We start from the raw sequence: 20,205 nt of genomic DNA on the forward strand, positions 1-20,205 counted from the left end.
GGTATTTTATTGTCCCCAGCACAAGGTGCCCCTGTGTAATGATCATGCTATTTAATCAACTTCTTGATATGCCACACCTGTCATTTGAGCCAGAGATTGTTACATGTGGACTGTTTTTGTCTTGGTCATTTTTGCCATGCAAGACCAAATCCCTTACTCCCTCCATCCATCTGTCTTTCTGTCCTGTAACACAAATATAATATGCTGTCTAGGCATTGCATAGATTTGGGCTTATTTACCTGACGATAACATTTTGTAGCGCAATTATTAATAGATTGTGTATATAAACACCCTGTTTGAGATGTACTGATGATGAACATATCAATAGAAATGTCAAACACACAAACTGAGTGTGGGGATGGTGGAAGAACATCACAGGGTCATATTTAAATGTACTGATGTACTTCAAATAACATTTTTGCAGGAATCTCCAAGCGAATGATTTTGTGGAAGATTGTATCTCTGCCGGCCTGGGCAAACTAATGAACTATATACAAAAATATTGGGAGGCCAAACATTTTAAAAATAGAAGCCCGTTGACACCATCACAACAGGAAGAAAAAAAAAATGCAAAAAGATTTAAAAAATATAGTATAGCAGAAATGCTCACTACCAGGAATTTAAACACATTTGTGTATACAATTTTCGAGAAACGTTTTGAGTATGGAACATTACTATAATTTTTTATTTCAGCTCATGAAACATGGGACCAACACTTTACATGTTGCAGTTATATTTTAGTTCAGTGAGTGTAAGAACCATCACATCGAAGTAAACTTTGAGTCACGGGATGATATGTCGTGTGGTCCTCCCACTATGACTCAGGAAAGCATGCAGTTTATTTTAAGCTACAGATGAAATAAGTTATGATAAACTACAGAGGGTGGTGAATGTGCATGGTGATGAGCTTGATGCCTCTTCCCAATAAATATCGAGGGTCTTATTCTGGTGACATTTTCGATGATTGGCTGCCATTTGACAAATATTCTCACTCTTACCCATAATAATATCAACGTGTGTAGACTATAGCCTACCCTCACTGTATCTGCAAGTTGTTGGCTAGATTGCACATGCAAAGACCAGAGTACATTAAAATGTACGCGAAAAAGTAAATGTGTGCAATACGTCATCACTGACTGATTTTTCTCCACAAGTCAGTTTGGTGGGAAAAAGCGCATATATTTGTTAGAATATTTGCATTCAATTTGTAGACAATTGGATGGAAACCTAGCTACTGTGGTCTCTTCTTGCCATGGTAGCTAAAATAATGGCCATTTTTCTGCATGACCCTAAGCATGATGGAATGTTAATTGCTGAAGTCACTCATGAACCACACCTGTGTGTAGCACCTGCTTTTAATATAATTTATATACCCTCATTTACTCAAGTGTTTCCTTTATTTTGGCACTTACCTTTATTTCCCGTCCTACTTGTATGATTAGAAAAAAGGCGTGTCTCAGTGCCACTCATTCTGCATTATATCGGTCCTTCAGTTACAATAAAGAACACTTTTGTTCCCGACGACTCCTCAAAGTACTTCCACGTAACGAGAGATGGCGCTTTGGTTTTGGCCAGTAGCATACGGACCGGGTTTACCTGTTAATATGGACCAGTGCGACTGCAAACCGGACAGCGATTGTACCTCAACCTACTGTGGAGATGGTAGCACTGGTAAGAAGGATATTCACACCCGATAAATGTAACTGTTAGCCTATCCGTCCGAGATCTAAAAGTAACAAGTATCATACCGACATTTGCTCCGTCTGTGTAACATGCTGACCGGAGTTTATTTTTCTGTTTCAATCTTTGTAGAGGCCGTTGAGTCCGAAATGTAGGCTACATATTATAAATGTATACAATAACGCATTTAGACTAGAAAATCAATACAAAACACAAAAGTATACCAAGCTGATAAGCCCACAGTTTATAAATGGAAAACAAAAAATATCCCGTTTGAAAATGTATTGGGGTTAAAGGTTAAACTCCTGATAAGTGAAGAACATTGATCAGTCTCATGCTTCACTAATCTTTCCCTGCAGGTCTGTGGTTGGACTTCAACAGTGTTTTGACCGGAGCTCTCACTGTGTTGGGCTATCTCCTCTACAGATTCTCACAGGGTCAGTAGTCTTACACCACAACAGTACTATTTCAGCAAATGCTTTTTTGATGTACATAATGTTGTCATATCTGTAAAATGATCCTCTCTCCTATCTGTATGGTTTTAACATCAACTGGTGTTGTGTATCTGATTTGCTTTATAATCAATTTGTTATGCCACCGTAAATAGAATTTAGTTTGACACTGAGTGAGTTCATTTATCTCTTTGGTCCGCTACAGCCCTCCCAGCTCTGATAAGATGGCCCATCCATCTCTTCTGCACACTCACTGGTACGTCGTCATGCCTGGAGGTTGAACCTTGAACCCTATTGCATTATTCCGCCTGCATATCTCATCTTTCATCAACATTTGAGTATCTTCATCTGAGCAACAGATTAAATGAAATGTCTTGTGGATGAAATGCTATTTAAAACTAAATATTATTCCCTCTGTTTTAGGTCTGTCCTCACTGTGGGGTTGGGTGAGCCACCTGATGGGAACTCTTCGTAGTACGTACCGTCACAATTCTTCCCTTTCTCTTATCAAAACCCACACGCAAATAATCATTAACATGTTTACTAAACTCATCTGAATGTAAATATGCAGTAGATTAATTGATTGCCATCGCAGGTTTTAGGTAATTATAGAGTAATGTATGATGTGGTGGTGAACGATTTGTTAATTCTGTCTTTGTGTGTCAGGCTTACAGTACTTACTGAAGTGGCTGTCGCGTATTTGGAGGTTTATAGTTGGTAAGAGATTGCTAATACCCACCCACCCTATAAATGATGTCTTTGATTCATAACTCTAAAATTGTTGATGATGTATTGATATGGTTTTGTTTGTCAATCAGCTTCATTCTCAAAACTCAGCGGGTTTACTGTTATCATTCAAAACAACTCTGGTAAGTTTCTCCCTCTTTTTTCCCTTCTCTAGTTAATTGCAAGTTCTGTTCCTTTTATACAGTACCAGTTAAAAGTTTGGACACCTACTCATTCAAATGTTTTTATTTTATTTTTACTGTTTTCTACATTGTGGTAGTAGTGAAGACATCACAACTATGAAATAACACATGGAATCATGTGTTAAACAAATCAAAATATATTTTAGATTCTTCAAAGTAGCCACTCTTTGCCTTGACAGCTTTGCAAATGCTTGGCATTCTCTCAACCTGCTTCACCTGGAATGTTTTTCCAACAGCCTTGAAGGAGTTCCCACATATGCTGAGCACTTGTTGGCTGCTTTTCCTTCACTCTGCGGTCCAACTCAACCCAATTGAGATGGTTTGGGATAAGGTTGGATAATTGTGGAGGCAAAGTCATCTGATGCAGCACTCCATCTCTCTCCTTGGTTAAATAGCCCTTACACAGCCTGGATGTGTGTTGGGTCATTGTCCTGTTGAAAAACAAATGATAGTCCCACTAAGCTCAAACCAGATGGGATGGCGTATCGCTGCAGAATGCTGTGGTCACCATGCTGGTTAAGTGTGCCTTGAATTCTAAATAAATCACTGACAGTGTCACCAGCAAAGCACCACCACACCTCCTCCATTCTTCAGTGGGAACCACGCATGTGGAGATAATCTGTTCACCTACCCTGCGTTTCACAAAGACACTGCAGTTGGAATCAAATTTTGACTCGTCAGACAAATACAGATTTCCACCGGTCTAATATCCATTGCTCGTGTTTCTTGGCCCAAGCAAGTCTCTTCTTATGGGTGTCCTTTTAGTTGTGGTTTCTTTGCAGCAATTCGACCATGAAGGCCTGATTCACGCAGTCTCCGCTGAACAGTTGATGTTGAGATGTCGTCTGGTATTTGAACTCTGAAGCATTAATTTGGCCTGCAATCTGAGTCTGGTAACTCTAATGAACTTATCCTCTGCAGCAGCGGGTAACTCTGGGTCTTCCTTTCCTGTGGCGGTCCTCATGAGAGCCAGTTTCATCATAGCTCTTGATAGGTTTTTGCAAACGTTCAAAGTTCTTCAAATGTTCCGTATTGACTGACCTTCATGTCTTAAAGTAATGATGGACTGTCATTTGTCTTTGCTTAGTTGAACTACTGTTCTTGCCATAATATGGACTTGGTCTTTTACCAAATAGGGCTATCTTCTGTATACCACCCCTACCTTGTCACAACACAACTGATTGGCTCAAATGCATTAAGAAGGAAAGAAATCCCACAAATTGCCAAGAATGCCAAGAGTGTGCAAAGCTGTCATCAAGGCAAAGGGTGGCTACTTTGAAGAATATAAAACATATTGTGATTTAACACTTTTTTTGGTTACTACATTTTTCCATATGTGTTATTTTATAGTTTTGATGTCTTCACTATTATTTTACAATGTAGAAAATAGTAAAAATAAAGAACCCTTGACTGAGTAGGTGTCCAAACTTTTGACTGGTACTGTATGTGTAATTTAGTTTCCCATACTGTTCCCCTCTGCTTCACATTTGATAGTGAACCTATGTGTGGAGTCTGTCAGCAAACAGAGGAAATTAGACATTTCTATTATGTTCCTTGCTGCGTCTGTATTCCTGCACAAAAAACAGCCTATCAACTGTCCTTTAGTCTTGTGGGTTGTTTTCCTTAATAATAGAACTAGCACTTGATGAAATCATGACACAAAACCCTGTCCATTCATTGAATTAACTGTTCCACTCATGTCTCTTATGTTTGCTCAGACCAACAAATGTGTTAATTATTTATGCACTCATGTCTATTTATTTTCCAGGGGCTTCTAGTGACAGTCCCCCAGGCACAGAGCCCTCTCCCAGCCCTATTTCCATAGAGCCTGGGCTGAGGCTCATCCTTACGGGGCCTCCTGGTGGCGGTCGGACCTCCCTTGCAGATGCCCTGGTTGGCTGCAGCCTCCCTCAGGTTGGGGGGTCCCTGGGGGCTGTGATGGAGTGTACCAAGCGGAGGGTGGTGGTGGACAGGAGAGAGCTGATCATAATAGACACCCCAGACCTCCTGGGTCCATCTCTGGGTGACAGTAAGAGAGCCTTGGAGACCCTCCGCAGCCTGCAGCTGGCCAGCCCAGGCCCACATGCCTTCCTGCTGGTGCTCCAGACCCCTGGCTCTGGAGATGGGGTGGACCAGGATGCTGCTAGCGCCACCAAGGCCCTCCTGGAGCTGGTCGGCGAGAATGCCACAGGCCACATCCTCATTGTCCTCACCCATGCAGACTGTTTGGGTCCGGGCTCCACGCTAGCCCAGCTACTGGAGGATGATGCTGGAGGCCTCAGAACTGCTCTGTATCTGTGTGGTCAGAGGGCTGAGCTTGTGGACAACAACCCAGACAAGCCGGTGGAGGAGAGGAGGGAGCTGGCGAGGGGGCTGCTGGAGAGGCTGGCAGAGATGAGGGCACTGAGGGGACACTACACCCATGAGCTGCAGAAAAGGGAGGACCAAGTCAGGGAGGAACTGCTGATGGACATGGCCTCTGTGTTGGCACGGAAACTGGGACAGGAGTATTGAGAGTTGAAGAGTAATACTTCATTTTGGGTTTAGGTGCATTTTGACTGTTTGTCATTCTTGGATTCTGGGTTTGTTATTGTCTTTGGGGAATTGATCCTCAGGATATCACTGTCTCTGCATGGATTATTGTCAAGTATGTCAGACTTAGCATGGGCTTGTTGGGTCAATTTGTTTTGTGAAATCAATATCATGTTCTTACAGTACTGCTGTTACTGAACAGTATTTAATCCATGTCAATTTGCCTTCATGTACACGAATTGTTTTCTTGCACACACTTGTCTGTCGTCTACATTTGTGCCATGGTTTCATTTTTTTTTTTTTTTTTTAAGTATTATTAAAGTTGCTTCCAAATAAGTGGAGTGACTCGGACTGTATTTCCTGCTAGTGTAACTGCAAGTCAAGCGGCCTTAAACTTTCATTCAATTTGCGGATGTTTTTGCATAAAATAAATGTTTGGTCTCAACCCATTTTTAGATAACTAAACCCTAGATTTAGTTTTTTGTAGTCTCGAGGGAGTGGAGGGACTACAGTTCGCAGATAGACTGCGTCAGCCCTATGACAAGCAAACAAGCTATTGACGTTTTGCGCATGCTCATATAGAGAGACGGCGCTACAAGGAAAAGGTGCTAAAGACAAAGGACTAAACAACCCCAGGAAAAGAAGCGAAACAATTAATTTAACCAGGATTATGACAACCCTACTACAGTATCGGATGAAGCGAAAGGTAAGTGGCAACAGATAAATATACTAAATATGACGGGTTTCGCATCCATGTTTACGCTATCAAACAAATGGCACGTACAGCCAGCTGTAGAAAAAAACATCTAGTCGTTCTTTGCAGCTGCCTTCCTGTTCCACTGGATTTTAGCTAGAGCTATGGATTTGAATACCAGGTAGATTTTACATATTTCGCTAATCTGTAAATATCACTTGTTTTACAGAATACTAAATGATACCAAGACTCTTACGCCCGTTGTCTAGTTATCAGTTTACTGTGATGCCACAAGCATGCCGCTCTTATCGAGTCAGCTGTTAGTATAAATGTTTACCCTGTGTATTGTGTTCCTTCCTGCTGACCACTGCTGAAAAGACGCTTTAGAAAAACACCTAGTTATCCCTAAATTGTTATCTCAGCATGACATTGATTTAGGTGACAACCTCTAAACATGGATTTCTGCCTCTTCCTCCCTCAGCTGTTTTCTTAAGGAGTCGTCTGTCTACATGTCACAGAGCCTCCTGTATCAGGTCCCTCATCTTTTCCACTGGAGCAAACTCTCAGTGGTGGAGCTGTGGTCCTCTGGGCTCTCTAGAAATGGAAAGAACTCCTAAGCTCTCGTGACACTCAAAAAAAAGTCACGATGACACACATCAGAATGGAGGAAGTTGAAAAAAGAGATGCATACTCATGCTTCTCTTGCTAATTTTTATTTTTCCATAGATGACCCTTGTGGTTCATTCTATTTTTATATTGAAGCAACTGGAATATCAATGTCTACACACCCAACTTTTTCTCCACATAATTCAATCCGGGCCTCCTCACTGAACTTGAACACTGTTTGTTTGCCAGCAGTTTTTATTTTATTTTCTTCCAATCGTCCCTTTTGAAACAGCAGGTGTAGCTGAAGTGACCTGGCCCCCCTCAGTATCACACAGTAGACCCACCTCCCCCTTCCCTTGTCACACGCACGCCCCTACAGCAACTGAAAGGTTGCCATGACGATGGTAGTCGTGTCGGCGTAGCGACAGGGTGATGGGGAGTGCTCCATGTTCCGGGAAGGGGAGGGCGAGAGGAGGGCTGCAGGACCTGGGCTGTATTCCATGGAAGCTGAGCAAGCAGAAAGGGGTGGTGGCACGGGGAGGGGTGGGAGGGGAGAGGTCAGACCTGGGAGAGCATGCTCTCTCGACACCTCCGGCCACGCCTCCACCGCCCATCTACCACGAGAAGCAGCGGCGGGAGCTGTGTGCTCTGCATGCGCTCAATAACGTCTTCCAGGATGGGGCAGCTTTCAGCAGGGATACTCTCCAGGACATCTACCAGAGGTGGGGGGTTAAAGTTGTGTCCTAGGGGAGATATTTCTCTCCTCCATTCTCTATTTCTCAAATTCCTTTCCTCTTTCACCCCCCCTCTCTCTTTTTCTCCCCCCCCCCCTTCTGCATCTTTCTACCTTCTGCATCTCTCTCTCTCTACCTTTCTCAACCTTTTTCTCTCTTGCTTCTTCTGTCCTCATCGCTCTCTTGTCCCTCTCCACAGACTTTCTCCCAGCACTCTGGTAACCCCCCACAAGAAGAGCATGCTTGGAAATGGGAACTATGACGTGAATGTCATTATGGCCGCTCTGCAGACCCGAGGATACGAGGCTGTCTGGTGGGATAAAAGAAGGTATACCTCTGTTCTCATCAAAGCTATATGGCCTTCTTCCATATCTAGTCATTTAACTAACATTTTTATCCAAAACGATGTATGTGGCCCATGCAGAAATGTTCAATTCCACAACAAGCACCATCCAACCCACTGAGCCATTGGAACCATAATGCTATGCTCATTTGTGTTCTCCATCTTGTTTGCTCCTCTCCCTTTTTGGTGCGTGTGTTGTCTGCAACTATGTTAGTCGGCTGAGCAGTGCTCAATTTAGTTCACTTCAATCACTGGCCGTACACCAGCTATAGAGTGGAAAGAGGAAGACTTCTTTACATATCCTCTTCATTCTGAATCCCTGTCGAGCACAAGACAGCTACTCCTGATTACCCAAACAGCTACCGAAACTGATATTTTCAAAATCGAAGCAATTGCGACATAAGTACAGTGCATTCATAGGGGAGAGTGGGGTAAGTTAAGTCATTTTTTTACATTTAGCATCACTACGTCAAGGCAAATATAGTTTTCTTTCTAATAAAGATATCTACATATATTTGAGGATGTTGTGTATCCCTGGAAATAATCAGAATTCATGTAAACATTACAGTTTTGAAAACATAGCTTGGGGTAAGTGGGTGATGGGGCTGGTAGGTCAAAGTTGATTTCATGGAATGGGGGTGTGGTATATTTTACAGGAGGTTGGTGGCACCTTAATTGGGGAGAATGGGCTCGTGGTAATGACTGGAGCGGAATCAGTGGAATGGTATCGAACATGGTTTCCAGGTGTGTGACGCCATTCCATTTGCTCCGTTCCGGCCATTATTATGAGCCGTTCTCCCCTCCGCAGCCCCCTTTGATATATTCAATATATTATAGTGTACAAAATATTAGGAACACCTGCTCTTTTCATGACAGACTGTCCAGGTGAAAACTTTGATCCCTTACTGATGTCACCTGTTAAATACACTTTCAATCATTGTAGATGAAGGGGAGGATTTGTAGATGATTTTTAAGCCTTGAGACAATTGAGACCTGGATTGAGTGCCAGTCAGAGGGTGAATGGGCAAGACAAAAGTTTAAAATGCTCTTGAACAGGGTATGGTAGAAGGTGCCAGGTGCACTGGTTTGAGTGTGTCAAGAACTGCAACGCTGTTGTGTTTTCACGCTCAACAGTTTCCCCATGTGTATCAAGAATGGTCCACCACCCAAAGGATATCCAGCCAACTTGACAACGCTGTGGGAAGCATTGGAGCCAACATGGGCCAGCATCCCTGTGGAATGCTTTCGACACCTTGTAGAGTCCATGCCCTGATGAATTGAGGCTGTTCTGAGGGCAAAAGGGAGGGGTGCAACTCAATATTAGGAAGGTGTCCCTAATGTTTTGTGCACTGTGTATATCTTGAATGTATTCCTACATTCATATATAGATATCTTCGTTCAATATGACTTACCCTTCCATTTCTTCACCAGTTGTCTGGGACAGGGATGTTGTTTCGATGTGCCAATTTGTAGGAAAGTTCTCTGCATTAGAGGCTACTAAGCCCGTGAAACTGGTCCGCAAAATTCCGGATATGTTTATGAAGCTCAGACTCCATGTCATCAGATAAGACAACGCTGCTGTTTTCTTTTTTGTCAATGTACCTCTTCAGTGTCACTCAGTCAACTTGTTTCATCCCTTGCTGCTGCTCCAATGGACACGCACCCTTCTCTCACTTCCTTGGCTGCTTCTTTCAAGAACCTTCCGTTTGTAAACACAGGCATGATGATCTTGAGTTCATAAGCATGACACATTGCAAAAATACTATGCTACTATGCATATTATGCATAGAACTGACTAAATGTAATCATCATTTATATGGGGTGTGGTGGCCAATTGCTCAATTTATCCCAAGGCAAACATTTTGGCTATATTAGCCCACACAGCTACAAGGTTACATGTTCATGCAATGTTAAGGACTGCATATTGTTGCTTATAGAGACCCCAACTGATGTATAGAACAATCTTTGAAGTATCTACTTTGGTTTAGATGCAAGCATCAAAATCATTAGAATTTGTGATTATCTTTTCTTTGGACATAACTTGCTTATCACTTTTCCCATGTGGTTTCTTCCGTCACAGATGCCATGAAATTATGACCTCTTCATAAATATTTGGTCACATGATCAAGTTTGTGTATAGTTATCTAGAAACAAAGGGTGGCTTAAATTACCCCACAGACATCATCATGGATTTACAAAATTACAGTAGCTACTGAAAATCCACTCATGGAAGTCTGTGTGTGATTGTGGAACCTTTATTTAACTAGGCAAGTCAGTTAAGAACAAATTCTTATTTACAATGACAGCCTACCCCGACCAAACCCGCACGACGCTGGGCCGATTGTGCACCGCCCTATGGGACTCCCAATCATGGCCGGATGTGATTCAGCCTGGATTTGAACCAGGGACTTTAGTGACGACTCTTGCACTGAGGTGCAGAGCCTTAGACTGCTGCGCCACTCGGGAGCTCGTGATTGACTTGTGTGTTGTGTTCCTGCAGGGATGTGGGCAGTATTGCACTATCCAACGTAACGGGCTTCATCTTGAACGTCCCGTCCAATCTGCGCTGGGGTCCGCTGCGCCTGTCACTCAAACGCCAGCACTGGATAGGGGTGCGGGAGGTGGGCGGAGTCTATTACAACCTCGACTCCAAACTACGTAGCCCACATACCATCGGAAACCCTGATGAGCTCAGGTACTGTGTGTGTGTGTGTGTGTGTGTGTGTGTCATCCCAATTATCCTGTCCAGTCAGTAGATTGAGTCCATCATAATTTGCGTTGTTCATTTTACATACATTGTGGAGCAGCCAAGAGAGAATGTAATTTGTATTGTCTCCACTAGGTGTTGCCACAGTAATAGAAAATCACAGTCTCATTCCCAAATAATAATCAATTCCACAGCCGCCATCCACAATGATGATTGATCCTTGTCTAACTTCTAATAAATAACAAGCTGACATCTTTATTTTCCTTCTGTTTTTTCGATTCCCTCCACACAACAGGAAGTTCTTGCGTTACCAGCTGAGAGGGAAAAATGGTGAGCTCCTATTGGTGGTGTCTGAGGAGGTGGAGGTCCACCAAACATGGAGGTCAGATGGCTGTTGATTGAATGTGCCCGGCAACCTTTTCTCTACCGGAATAGACTTTTCCCAGTTGTTGCTCAGGATAACAGGCATGGTCCAATCGGGACAGATTGAAGAGCAGGTGGGGTTGTGTTCAGCCAATCACACAGATGCACACCGACCAGACATACTTTTTTTTCTCACACCCCCCATTGCTGGACTCTGGCTGATGAGACCTGAAGCAACGAAGGAAACAGATGAATACAGGGAGGTCATGAAGAAATCACGCTACACAACACTCAGATTTCTAAACATTATGTTTGGTGTTTGGGATTCTAATGTGTTTTTATATATACTGATGACTATTTTTTCATGTTACTTTTGATTTTTTTTGTACGTTTCCAAGTGTGAGAGGCATGTGACTGTGTGTAATACTACCCATCTGTCACTCTTGCTCTTGCTAGCTCTCTCGCTCTCTCTGTGTCCTCGCTCTCTCTGTGTCCTCGCTTTCTCTCTGTGTCCTCGCTCTCTCTGTGTCCTCGCTTTCTCTCTGTGTCCTCGCTTTCTCTCTGTGTCCTCGCTTTCTCTCTGTGTCCTCGCTCTCTCTCTGTGTCCTCGCTCTCTCTCTGTGTCCTCGCTCTCTCTCTGTGTCCTCGCTCTCTCTCTGTGTCCTCGCTCTCTCTCTGTGTCCTCGTCCTCTCTCTCTGTCCTCGCTCTCTCTCTGTGTCCTCGCTCTCTCTCTCTCTCTCTGTCCTCGCTCTCTCTCTCTCTCTGTCCTCGCTCTCTCTCTCTCTCGCTCTCTCTCTCTCTCTCTCTCTGTCCCTCGCTCTCTCTCTCTGTCCCTCGCTCTCCTATCTGTCGTGCTCTGCTCTACTGTGATAGTGTACATCTCTTATTTACCTGTCTGTCTTCCTCTGATCATGTCACTGCTCACAATTAGATTTTTTTCACTCGGACAACACTAAATCCCACCTACTTTTTTTAAAAACGTTTGTACAAACACAGAGCTAATGATGACAGCAACCAATGGAATGCCAAGCACTCCATAGTGTGTCTATTGTGTACATAGACTGTAATATAGTTGGTGAGAAGCACGTTTTCTCAATAGCACAGGAGGACGTGTTTATGTAGCTGTTTTATCCTCTCAGTTGCTTCTGAGATCATCCCTGTCTGTTAGTAGAAAACTCTGCTAGTTCATGTCTTCAAATTAGAATTCCTCTTGGCTGAAGCCATGTTAGGCCCATGTATTGACAAATGGCTATATAAATAAAGTAATTAATTAATTAATTAATTGACAAATGGCTATATATTGTATCATGGTAGAGCCAGGATATGTTCTTGACCATGCGGCCTGACCAGGAAAAGCCACAAACTTGTATTATAGGCTAATCAGGGCCCAGAGTTTTTTTCTGGTTAGATCATGTGGTCAAGAAAAACTCCTGACCCTTAACATGTGCAACTGACCATGGATAAATGGTTGTCTGCAAAAATCCACCAGCCAAATATACAGAATTGTGGAATTGGTACAAATGCTAATTATACCCAAGGTTTCCAGTTATTTGCTGGAAATGCACTGATGTTAGATGTTGATCTATCTGAAGATGCCTTGGCTGTAATGTCCACAATGCTGAGTGTGTTGAAGGAAGTTGGTACGTTTTGAAAAGGAAATTGGAGTCAGAGGGAAAAGGTTGACAGTTGAGGGAGTAACGGAAAGAGAAAGTATGTCTGATCGATGTGTAGAAGAGAAAGGGAAAGTTCGGAGAAACCTGTTAGTTTAGAAATTGAGAATTTTTGACAGCTGTTTGAGAGATTTGGTTGATAGATATTTATCATCACAACAACATATTGTGAATTATTCAAGACTTGATAAGGCCTTAACTTGTTTACTGAGGACACAGACATTATTGTCTACCAAAATAGGAGTTGTTAAATTTTGCACCTGGTGGGCTCAATCCTAAAAGCTTTCGTATTCATCTGAGCATCCAATCACATGATTCATTCAACTGATCATTTAATCATTTGCAACAGTCACTAATCATGAGACAAAACAATGAGGTTGCTGGTCTGAGGATGCCCCTAGGGGACTTCAGGTTGGGAAACCAAACTCACTGGTAGAAAATCCCTTTCAAACCAGTAAGTAGTGACGTAGTGGATTTAGCGTTTTGCCATGACAATCCCACCCACCTTCTCCCTTCTGTTAAAGGGTCCTGGTTGTGTTACTGTTTTCTCTTTTTTCACAGAAATAAAATGCCTGTAATGGCACTTTATATGTACACCTGAGGATGTGGCTTAATTTCTTGAGTGCAATTGTTGGAATTTGGATGGAAAATGGAGCGCATTTATAATAAACCCTACGTTGCCTGCTTTGTTTTCCTACTACTGCTTGTTAGTGTCATTTGCGTGCGCGGACCCATGTTACGGGCGCTTCGCTCGAGCTGAGCGTTGTTTTGGCACTGTGGAACGAAGAGCGCGCGTTTGGAAGTACGGGGACGCGCCAAACGGTGCAGATGTGTCGCAGATTTGAGAAGTCACTGTACGTACGGAGAGCGAGTGGAATGGAGAAATTAATCTGGAACTAAAGCGAAAACAAAGCTCACTTTCTAGAGGGAGGGTTGGGGGAGGAGAATACCATTTTTAAACACGACGTCTAGATATTTGTCATAGCCTATACAGTTACTTTGTAGCGGAGAGCTGAACTAACAGCGGTTATTCTCATCTCTACTAGATCAGTTTATTTCAAAGAGTGAGCAGAACGTTCTATATTGGACCAATGGAGCTGTCAGCGATTGGTGAACAAGTGTTTGCAGTGGAATCAATAATCAAGAAAAGAGTTAGAAAGGTAAGGCGTTCATATTGGAAATAAAACGCATGTACCATAATTAGATAATGACACTTTTACGCACTTAGGAGAATATCCTTTATAGGGTACACTACATTGAAAAGCACTTGTACCAGTAGTCTATTTATATCCAGTATCCATTGACATAAACGTTTAAGGGGGCGTGAGAGTGGGGAGTATCTCTTTAACTTTAACATAACGTAGAGCGTGTTGCAATCGCTTTACACTCCGGGTGCCAGTGGTCTATCCTAACGGAAGCATCATATCGGAACCTAAACATTGCATTCAGTCGTGTGCATTGGCAGAAGAATAGACCACGGGTTATGCAATTATTGCGCATTTGTGAAGAGCTACGCAGTTTCGCTTGAGGAAATGTTAGATACAGGTTTGTGGGTTATTAGGGCGCAAAACGCGGCGGTCTCGTTTGACAAGCATACTGCATGATACGAAGTCCTTGTAAGTGTTGGTCTTGCATTGCATTAAAAGTGAATTCGATTCCGTAAGTGCATGAGTCATTGTCCGTGCAGCAGTGGCGGTTCTAGACCCTTTCAACTGGGGGGGCCAAGCTGGGGCCAGTTGTACTGTTAGAGGGGCCAGTTACATTAGACGTTATTGTTGTCATATCGTTTTCTTCACTGCATTGCAGGCATTAGCAGGCAAAATATCATTTCCCGCGTTGCCACTGTCTAATAAAGGATGTAAAAAAGAAAGAGAGCAAAAATGTGTTATGTAAAAATGATTTTCTACTCCACATTTAGGGGGGCCACAAGGGGGTCCAAAATTGTTGTCACAGGGGCACTATGTGCTTGGAGTAGACTGTGAGCATAGCAATATTACCATCAACATCCTCCCACACACACTCTCCTCTTTCTCCCTGATTGATGTTTGTCTCCAACCTTCTGTGTCACAGGGGAATGTGGAATATCTATTGAAGTGGAAGGGATGGCCCCCCAAGTGAGTATCATCTATGATGTCATTATCATATCCAGTAATCCAGGACCATGAGTCATGCAGAGTATTATTGGATGGACGAGGATGAGTAACCACAGCGATGTCTTTGTACAGATACAGTACATGGGAACCAGAGGAGCACATCTTGGACCAGCGTCTGGTGCAGGCCTATGAGGAAAAGTAAGTCCATGAGACACTGTAGAGCGCATTACGTAGAGGCCTTACCTAGCTAATGAATATGATAGCACTGTAGTAGTAGTAGTAGTAGTAGTAGTAGTATTAATATACTGTAGTAGTAGTAAACTATGCCTGTTTGTACTGACTGACCTTACCATTCCACCAGAGACCAGAAGGACAGAGCTCTAGGGTACCGGAAGAGAGGACCCAAAGCTAAAAGGCTTCTACTACAGGTGGGATGGGTTAATGTTAAATGTATCTTCTCCTGTGTCTGTTTAGACAGAGTAATACTAGTTGGCATACTAACTAAAGGGGTAAGGATGTTGGAGAAACACTGCTACTCTATAAGACATCTTTATTATTCCCCTCTCTGTAGAACACTATTTACACCATGGATCTCCGTAGTGCCCACAAGGCGCCAGAGAAGCCTCCAGCTCGCCTACGTCTCTCCCTGACTCGCTCACTGGACTCTGAGGCAGAGGATCCGACCTACGGGGCCTGTAGACGGAGTGCGCACCCCCACCTGGACCACCACAAAAACAAACCCAGGAGGTCACAGTTCGTGCGCCTGGCCTCTCCCCCTGGTCCCCCTACCCCCACACAGGACCCCACACATGAGGACTGGGGAAGGAGGGAAGAGGAAGATGAGGAGGAGGACATGGAGGAGGAGGAAGCTCAACAGGATGAGTCAGAGCGAGAGACAGAGATGTCCAACGGCATTCTGAATGGTAAGTGTGTCAGTCGGTCACAGGAAGTTTCTATTCTGCCTAATCACCAAATTCACCTAATTCTAGACTATGACACTGCTGTGTGTGTGTGTGTGTGTGTGTGTGTGTGTGTGTGTGTGTGTGTGTGTGTGTGTCAACCTGTTAGTAGGTATAGTACAGGAGGCCCGCTGGGCAGACAACCAGGAACATAAGCTCCCCGATCCCATCCAAACTGGGCACAGCAAACAGACACAAGTAATGGCAAGGGCGAGGGTTGACAATGGGGTTTAATGTATGGCGCAGAACAGTACATGTCAATCTTCCTGGTAGAACACAGATGGCCTATGCATAGCCTACAGGCAATGTACTCATCATGCAGGCAATGCACAGTGCTTTTATCAATCTTTGTCAGTGAGTTCATGATATCAGGAACGAAAGACAAATGAGATACACAATCTAGGTCACCATAGAAACGTAACTTAATAATACGTTTGTTCTTGAATTGCGGTGGCATTTGCATCTCCCAGCTTTGCAACCATGAAAAACACTTTAAAATGACCAAATAGTTACAAATCATACATGTTTTTTTGTTTATAATGAACTAAAACATAACGGATGATGTTTATATTGCAAAACCTTACCTTAATACATTGTATAAAGTACCAAGAGCAAGCAAACTGGTTTGTCCCTGTAGTGATGTAGAGTTGTAGTGATAACTTTTGGGCGGTAAAAACACCTATATGCACAAATATTAATATAATAACCATCACATCGAAGTAAATTTGGAATCACGCGATGATATGGTGTGGCCCTCTCACTACGACTTGGGAAAGCATGCAGTTGATTAGGCTACAGATGAAATAAATGATAAGGAACTTCACAGGGTGGTGAAAGTGCACGGTGATGATGAGCTTGATGCGCCTTTCTAATAATTTTCGAGGGTCTTATTCTGGTGACATGATGATCGATGCTTGACTGCCGTTTGACAAATACAAATATTCTCGCTGTTGTCCATAATAATCTCATCATGTAGACTAGCCTATCTGCACTGTAGCCTATCTGCACTGTAGCCTATCTGCACTGTAGCCTATCTGCACTGTAGCCTATCTGCACTGTAGCCTATCTGCACTGTAGCCTATCTGCACTGTAGCCTATCTGCACTGTAGCCTATCTGCACTGTATCTGTGAGGTGTTGGCTAGAGCGCATGTGCCAAGACCAGAGTAGGCACATTTGCTAATTAACACAACAGTTTTTCATAAAACTAAGTTGAAAATGCGACGCAAACACATGAAATCTTAAGCAAAAAGTGCATTTTGTGTGCACTACGTCATCACGCACTGATTTTTATCCTCAACAACAAGTCGATTTGTGGAAACATACCACTGGAGGGAAAATGTTCATATTTTCTTTACACTGATTCTAGAATATTCTCATGCAATTCTGTCGCCAATTTAATGGATACCTAGTTACTGTGAGCAAAATCATTCAAAATATAACTTTTGTAAATTATGTTTAAATGGTTAATAACCTTAGATGTGTCCATCTGTGGTCTCCATGCCAAAAATTCTCAGTTAACTAGAATGTGTCATTGGTGTTACCATCATTGATGTTACAACTCCTACTGGAGGCACAGTGTTATTTAACCTTTATCATAATGATAAAAACTGTTAAAAGTCATGAAGCTGACATATCAGTTGATTTAGAATGGTAAGATGTACACATACATTCAATACACATGATAGACTTGATGAAATCCCAGCAAACTTACCCTCTCCTGTTCTCTCTCCCGCTTTCCTTTGCTCTCACCCCCCCCCCCCCCCCCCCCCCCGCCAGGGCAGAACAGGGCAGAGGACTGGAGCTCCGTGATTGGCTCAGAGGAAGTGACCGTGTCAGAGAGGTCGGCCGTTTGGAACCCAGTGATTGGCACAGGGGAGGTGACCGTGACTGACGTCACCATAAACTCTCTCACAGTAACTTTCAGAGAGGCCTTGGCAGCCAAAGGCTTCTTCAGAGGCTGGGGCTTAGAGTTCTAGAGTTCGAGAGGTTCTTGAGTTTTATCTTCACACTGTTGGGAATGCAGGAACTATTTTTCTCCTCATACGTTTACCCTTCTTCCCTTTCTGGCCTTGTGAGTGACCTCTGTCCACACTAACTTACTCTTCCGTTCAATAGGCAGACTGTAGTGTACAGTATACATGACTACATTGAGATGGGCATACACTCCTCCTACATCGAGCCGGCTATACACAGTATACTGTATATCAGTGCACTGCATCTGGACTGTTATTATTAGATGTGGTTTAGAGTCTTGTAATGATTTCGAAATCCTCTACAAAATGACTTAATCGGCCTGCATACTTTTCTCCTCTCCTCTCTATGGGTACATAGTGATAATCAAGACATGTTGGATCCCACTAACGCCCTGCGCAACACATGCAGTGTAAACTAACCTTAAAAGTGGAACCAAAACCTTTTTTATTTTATTTTTTACCAAAAACTGACTTGGGAACAGTCTGTTCTGAATTGCACTGTATTTACATCATGATGTTGTCGTCTTTGTGGAATCTCCCATTGGTCAGTGGCTGTTTATCCCACTCCAAGCCGAGGCTGATAGTGTCTTGTGAGTATGACTCGGTAAAATGATCTCCCTCTGCAATCACAATGCAGCAAGGGATTATGGGACTGCCTGAAGTTACTCTTTCTGGAGATATTTTGGGGCTTGTAAACGCGCGTCTGCACGTGCACACACAACAATGCAACACTAACTGCCCCCTCTTTTTGGATGTTTATTCAGCTTATCCTTTGAGCTTGAAGTAAGAGGAATGCTTCTTCCACCTTAACTCCAGGGTTAGGAGAAACAGACTGAAGGGTATTGTCTTTCTAGTCCTTATTTTTCTATATATCGATCTGACTGAATGTAATTCAATGTATTTATTATTTGAAGGAGAAAACTTGTGTATTAGTAAATACTGAACAGATTGTTTTGGTAACACTTTACTTGACACCCAGTGTCATAACCATGTCATAACAGCTGACAACTTGTCATAACACTGTCGTGACATACATTGCGTTATTTTATGGCTGGTTATGACACCTACACTACCGGTCAAAAGTTTTAGAACACCTACTCATTCAAGGGTTTTTCTTTATTTTTAAAAGTTTTCTACATTGTAGGATAATAGCGAAGACATCAAAACTATGAAATAACACATGGAATCATGTAGTAACCAAAAAAAGTGTTAAACAAATCAAAATGACAGCTTTGTACCCTCTTGACATTCTCTCAACCAGCTTCACATGGAATTCTTTCCAACAGTCTTGAAGGAGTTCCCACATATGCTGAGCACTTGTTGGCTGCTTTTCCTTCACTCTACGGTCTGACTCATCCCAAACCATCTCAATTTGGTTGAGGTCGGATGATTGTGGAGGCCAGGTCATCTGATGCAGCACTCAATCACTCTCCTACTTGGTCAAATAGCCTTTACACAGCCTGGAGGTGTGTTGGGTCCTTGTCCTGTTGAAAAACAAATTATAGTCCCACTAAGCACAAACCAGATTGGATGGCGAATCGCTGCAGAATGCTGTGGTAGCCATACTGGTTAAGTGTGCCTTGAATTCTAAATAAATCACAGACAGTGTCACCAGCAAAGCACCCCCACACCTCCTCCTCCATGCTTTACGGTGGGAAATACACATGCAGAGATCATCTGTTCACACACACCTCGTCTCACAAAGACACAGCGGTTGGGAACAAATATCTTCAATATGGACTCCAGACCAAAGGACAAATTTCTATCTGTCTAATGTCCATTGCTCGTGTTTCTTGGCCCAAGCAAGTCTCTTCTTCTTATTGGTCTCCTTTAGTAGTGGTTTCTTTGTAGCAATTCAACCATGAAGGCCTGATTCACGCAGTCTCCTCTGAACAGTTGATGTTGAGATGTGTCCGTTACTTGAACTCTGTAAAGCATTTATTTGGGCTGCAATTTCAGAGGCTGGTAACTCAAATTAACTTATCTTCTGCAGCAGAGGTAACTCTGGGTCTTCCTTTCCTGTGGCTGTCCTCATGAGAGCCAGTTTCATCATAGCGCTTGGTTTTTGCGACTGCACTTGAAGAAAATGTTCTTCTTGAAATTTACCGTATTGACTTGACCTTCGTGTCTTAAAGTAATGATTAACTGTAATTTATTTGAGCTGTTCTTGCCATAATATTGACTTGGTTTTTTACCAAATAGGATTATTTTCTGTATACCTACCTTGTCACAAACACAACTGATTGGCTCAAACTCATGAAGAAATTCCACTTTTAACAAGGCACACCTGTTAATTGAAATGCATTCCACGTGACTACCTCATGAAGCTGGTTGAGAGAATGCCAAGCTGTTAAGGCAAAGGGTGGCTATTTGAAGAACCTCAAATATAACATATTTTGATTTGTTTAACACTTTTTTGGTTACTACATGATTCTGTGTGTTATTTCATAGTTTGTCTTCAATTTTAT

At 42.8% G+C, this 20,205-nt stretch overlaps 3 protein-coding genes across 5 annotated transcripts; all 3 read left to right on the top strand.

The window, feature by feature from the left end:
• The first annotated feature begins 1,399 nt into the window (after positions 1–1,399).
• Positions 1,400–5,929, top strand: LOC115153579 (GTPase IMAP family member 4). Its single transcript, XM_029699174.1, has 7 exons — positions 1,400–1,671; positions 2,040–2,117; positions 2,338–2,388; positions 2,556–2,606; positions 2,799–2,849; positions 2,951–3,001; positions 4,830–5,929. Exons 1-7 carry the CDS (start codon positions 1,554–1,556, stop codon positions 5,573–5,575), a joined length of 1,146 nt encoding a protein of 381 aa, XP_029555034.1. The 5' UTR covers positions 1,400–1,553; the 3' UTR covers positions 5,576–5,929.
• Positions 5,930–6,153: 224 nt separating this feature from the next.
• On the top strand, positions 6,154–11,290 carry josd1 (Josephin domain containing 1). Its single transcript, XM_029699176.1, has 5 exons — positions 6,154–6,299; positions 6,769–7,615; positions 7,827–7,955; positions 10,471–10,665; positions 10,973–11,290. Exons 2-5 carry the CDS (start codon positions 7,326–7,328, stop codon positions 11,073–11,075), a joined length of 717 nt encoding a protein of 238 aa, XP_029555036.1. The 5' UTR covers positions 6,154–6,299; positions 6,769–7,325; the 3' UTR covers positions 11,076–11,290.
• A 516-nt stretch (positions 11,291–11,806) lies between these two features.
• On the top strand, positions 11,807–18,888 carry cbx7b (chromobox homolog 7b). 3 transcript variants are annotated; one of them, XM_029699178.1, is made up of 7 exons: positions 11,807–13,871; positions 14,782–14,825; positions 14,937–15,002; positions 15,166–15,232; positions 15,376–15,727; positions 15,873–15,961; positions 17,541–17,668. In XM_029699178.1, the coding sequence occupies exons 1-7, from the start codon at positions 13,803–13,805 to the stop codon at positions 17,571–17,573; spliced, it is 720 nt and encodes a 239-aa protein (XP_029555038.1). In that variant the 5' UTR covers positions 11,807–13,802; the 3' UTR covers positions 17,574–17,668. The 3 variants fall into 3 exon arrangements, with proteins under 3 accessions (XP_029555038.1, XP_029555039.1, XP_029555037.1); XM_029699179.1 differs by having other exon boundaries at positions 15,876–15,961; XM_029699177.1 differs by lacking the exon at positions 15,873–15,961 and having other exon boundaries at positions 17,541–18,888.
• The last annotated feature ends 1,317 nt before the right edge of the window (positions 18,889–20,205 follow it).

The sequence above is a fragment of the Salmo trutta genome, chromosome 18, assembly GCF_901001165.1.
Source record: "Salmo trutta chromosome 18, fSalTru1.1, whole genome shotgun sequence".
In the NCBI taxonomy this organism is placed as follows: domain Eukaryota; kingdom Metazoa; phylum Chordata; class Actinopteri; order Salmoniformes; family Salmonidae; genus Salmo; species Salmo trutta.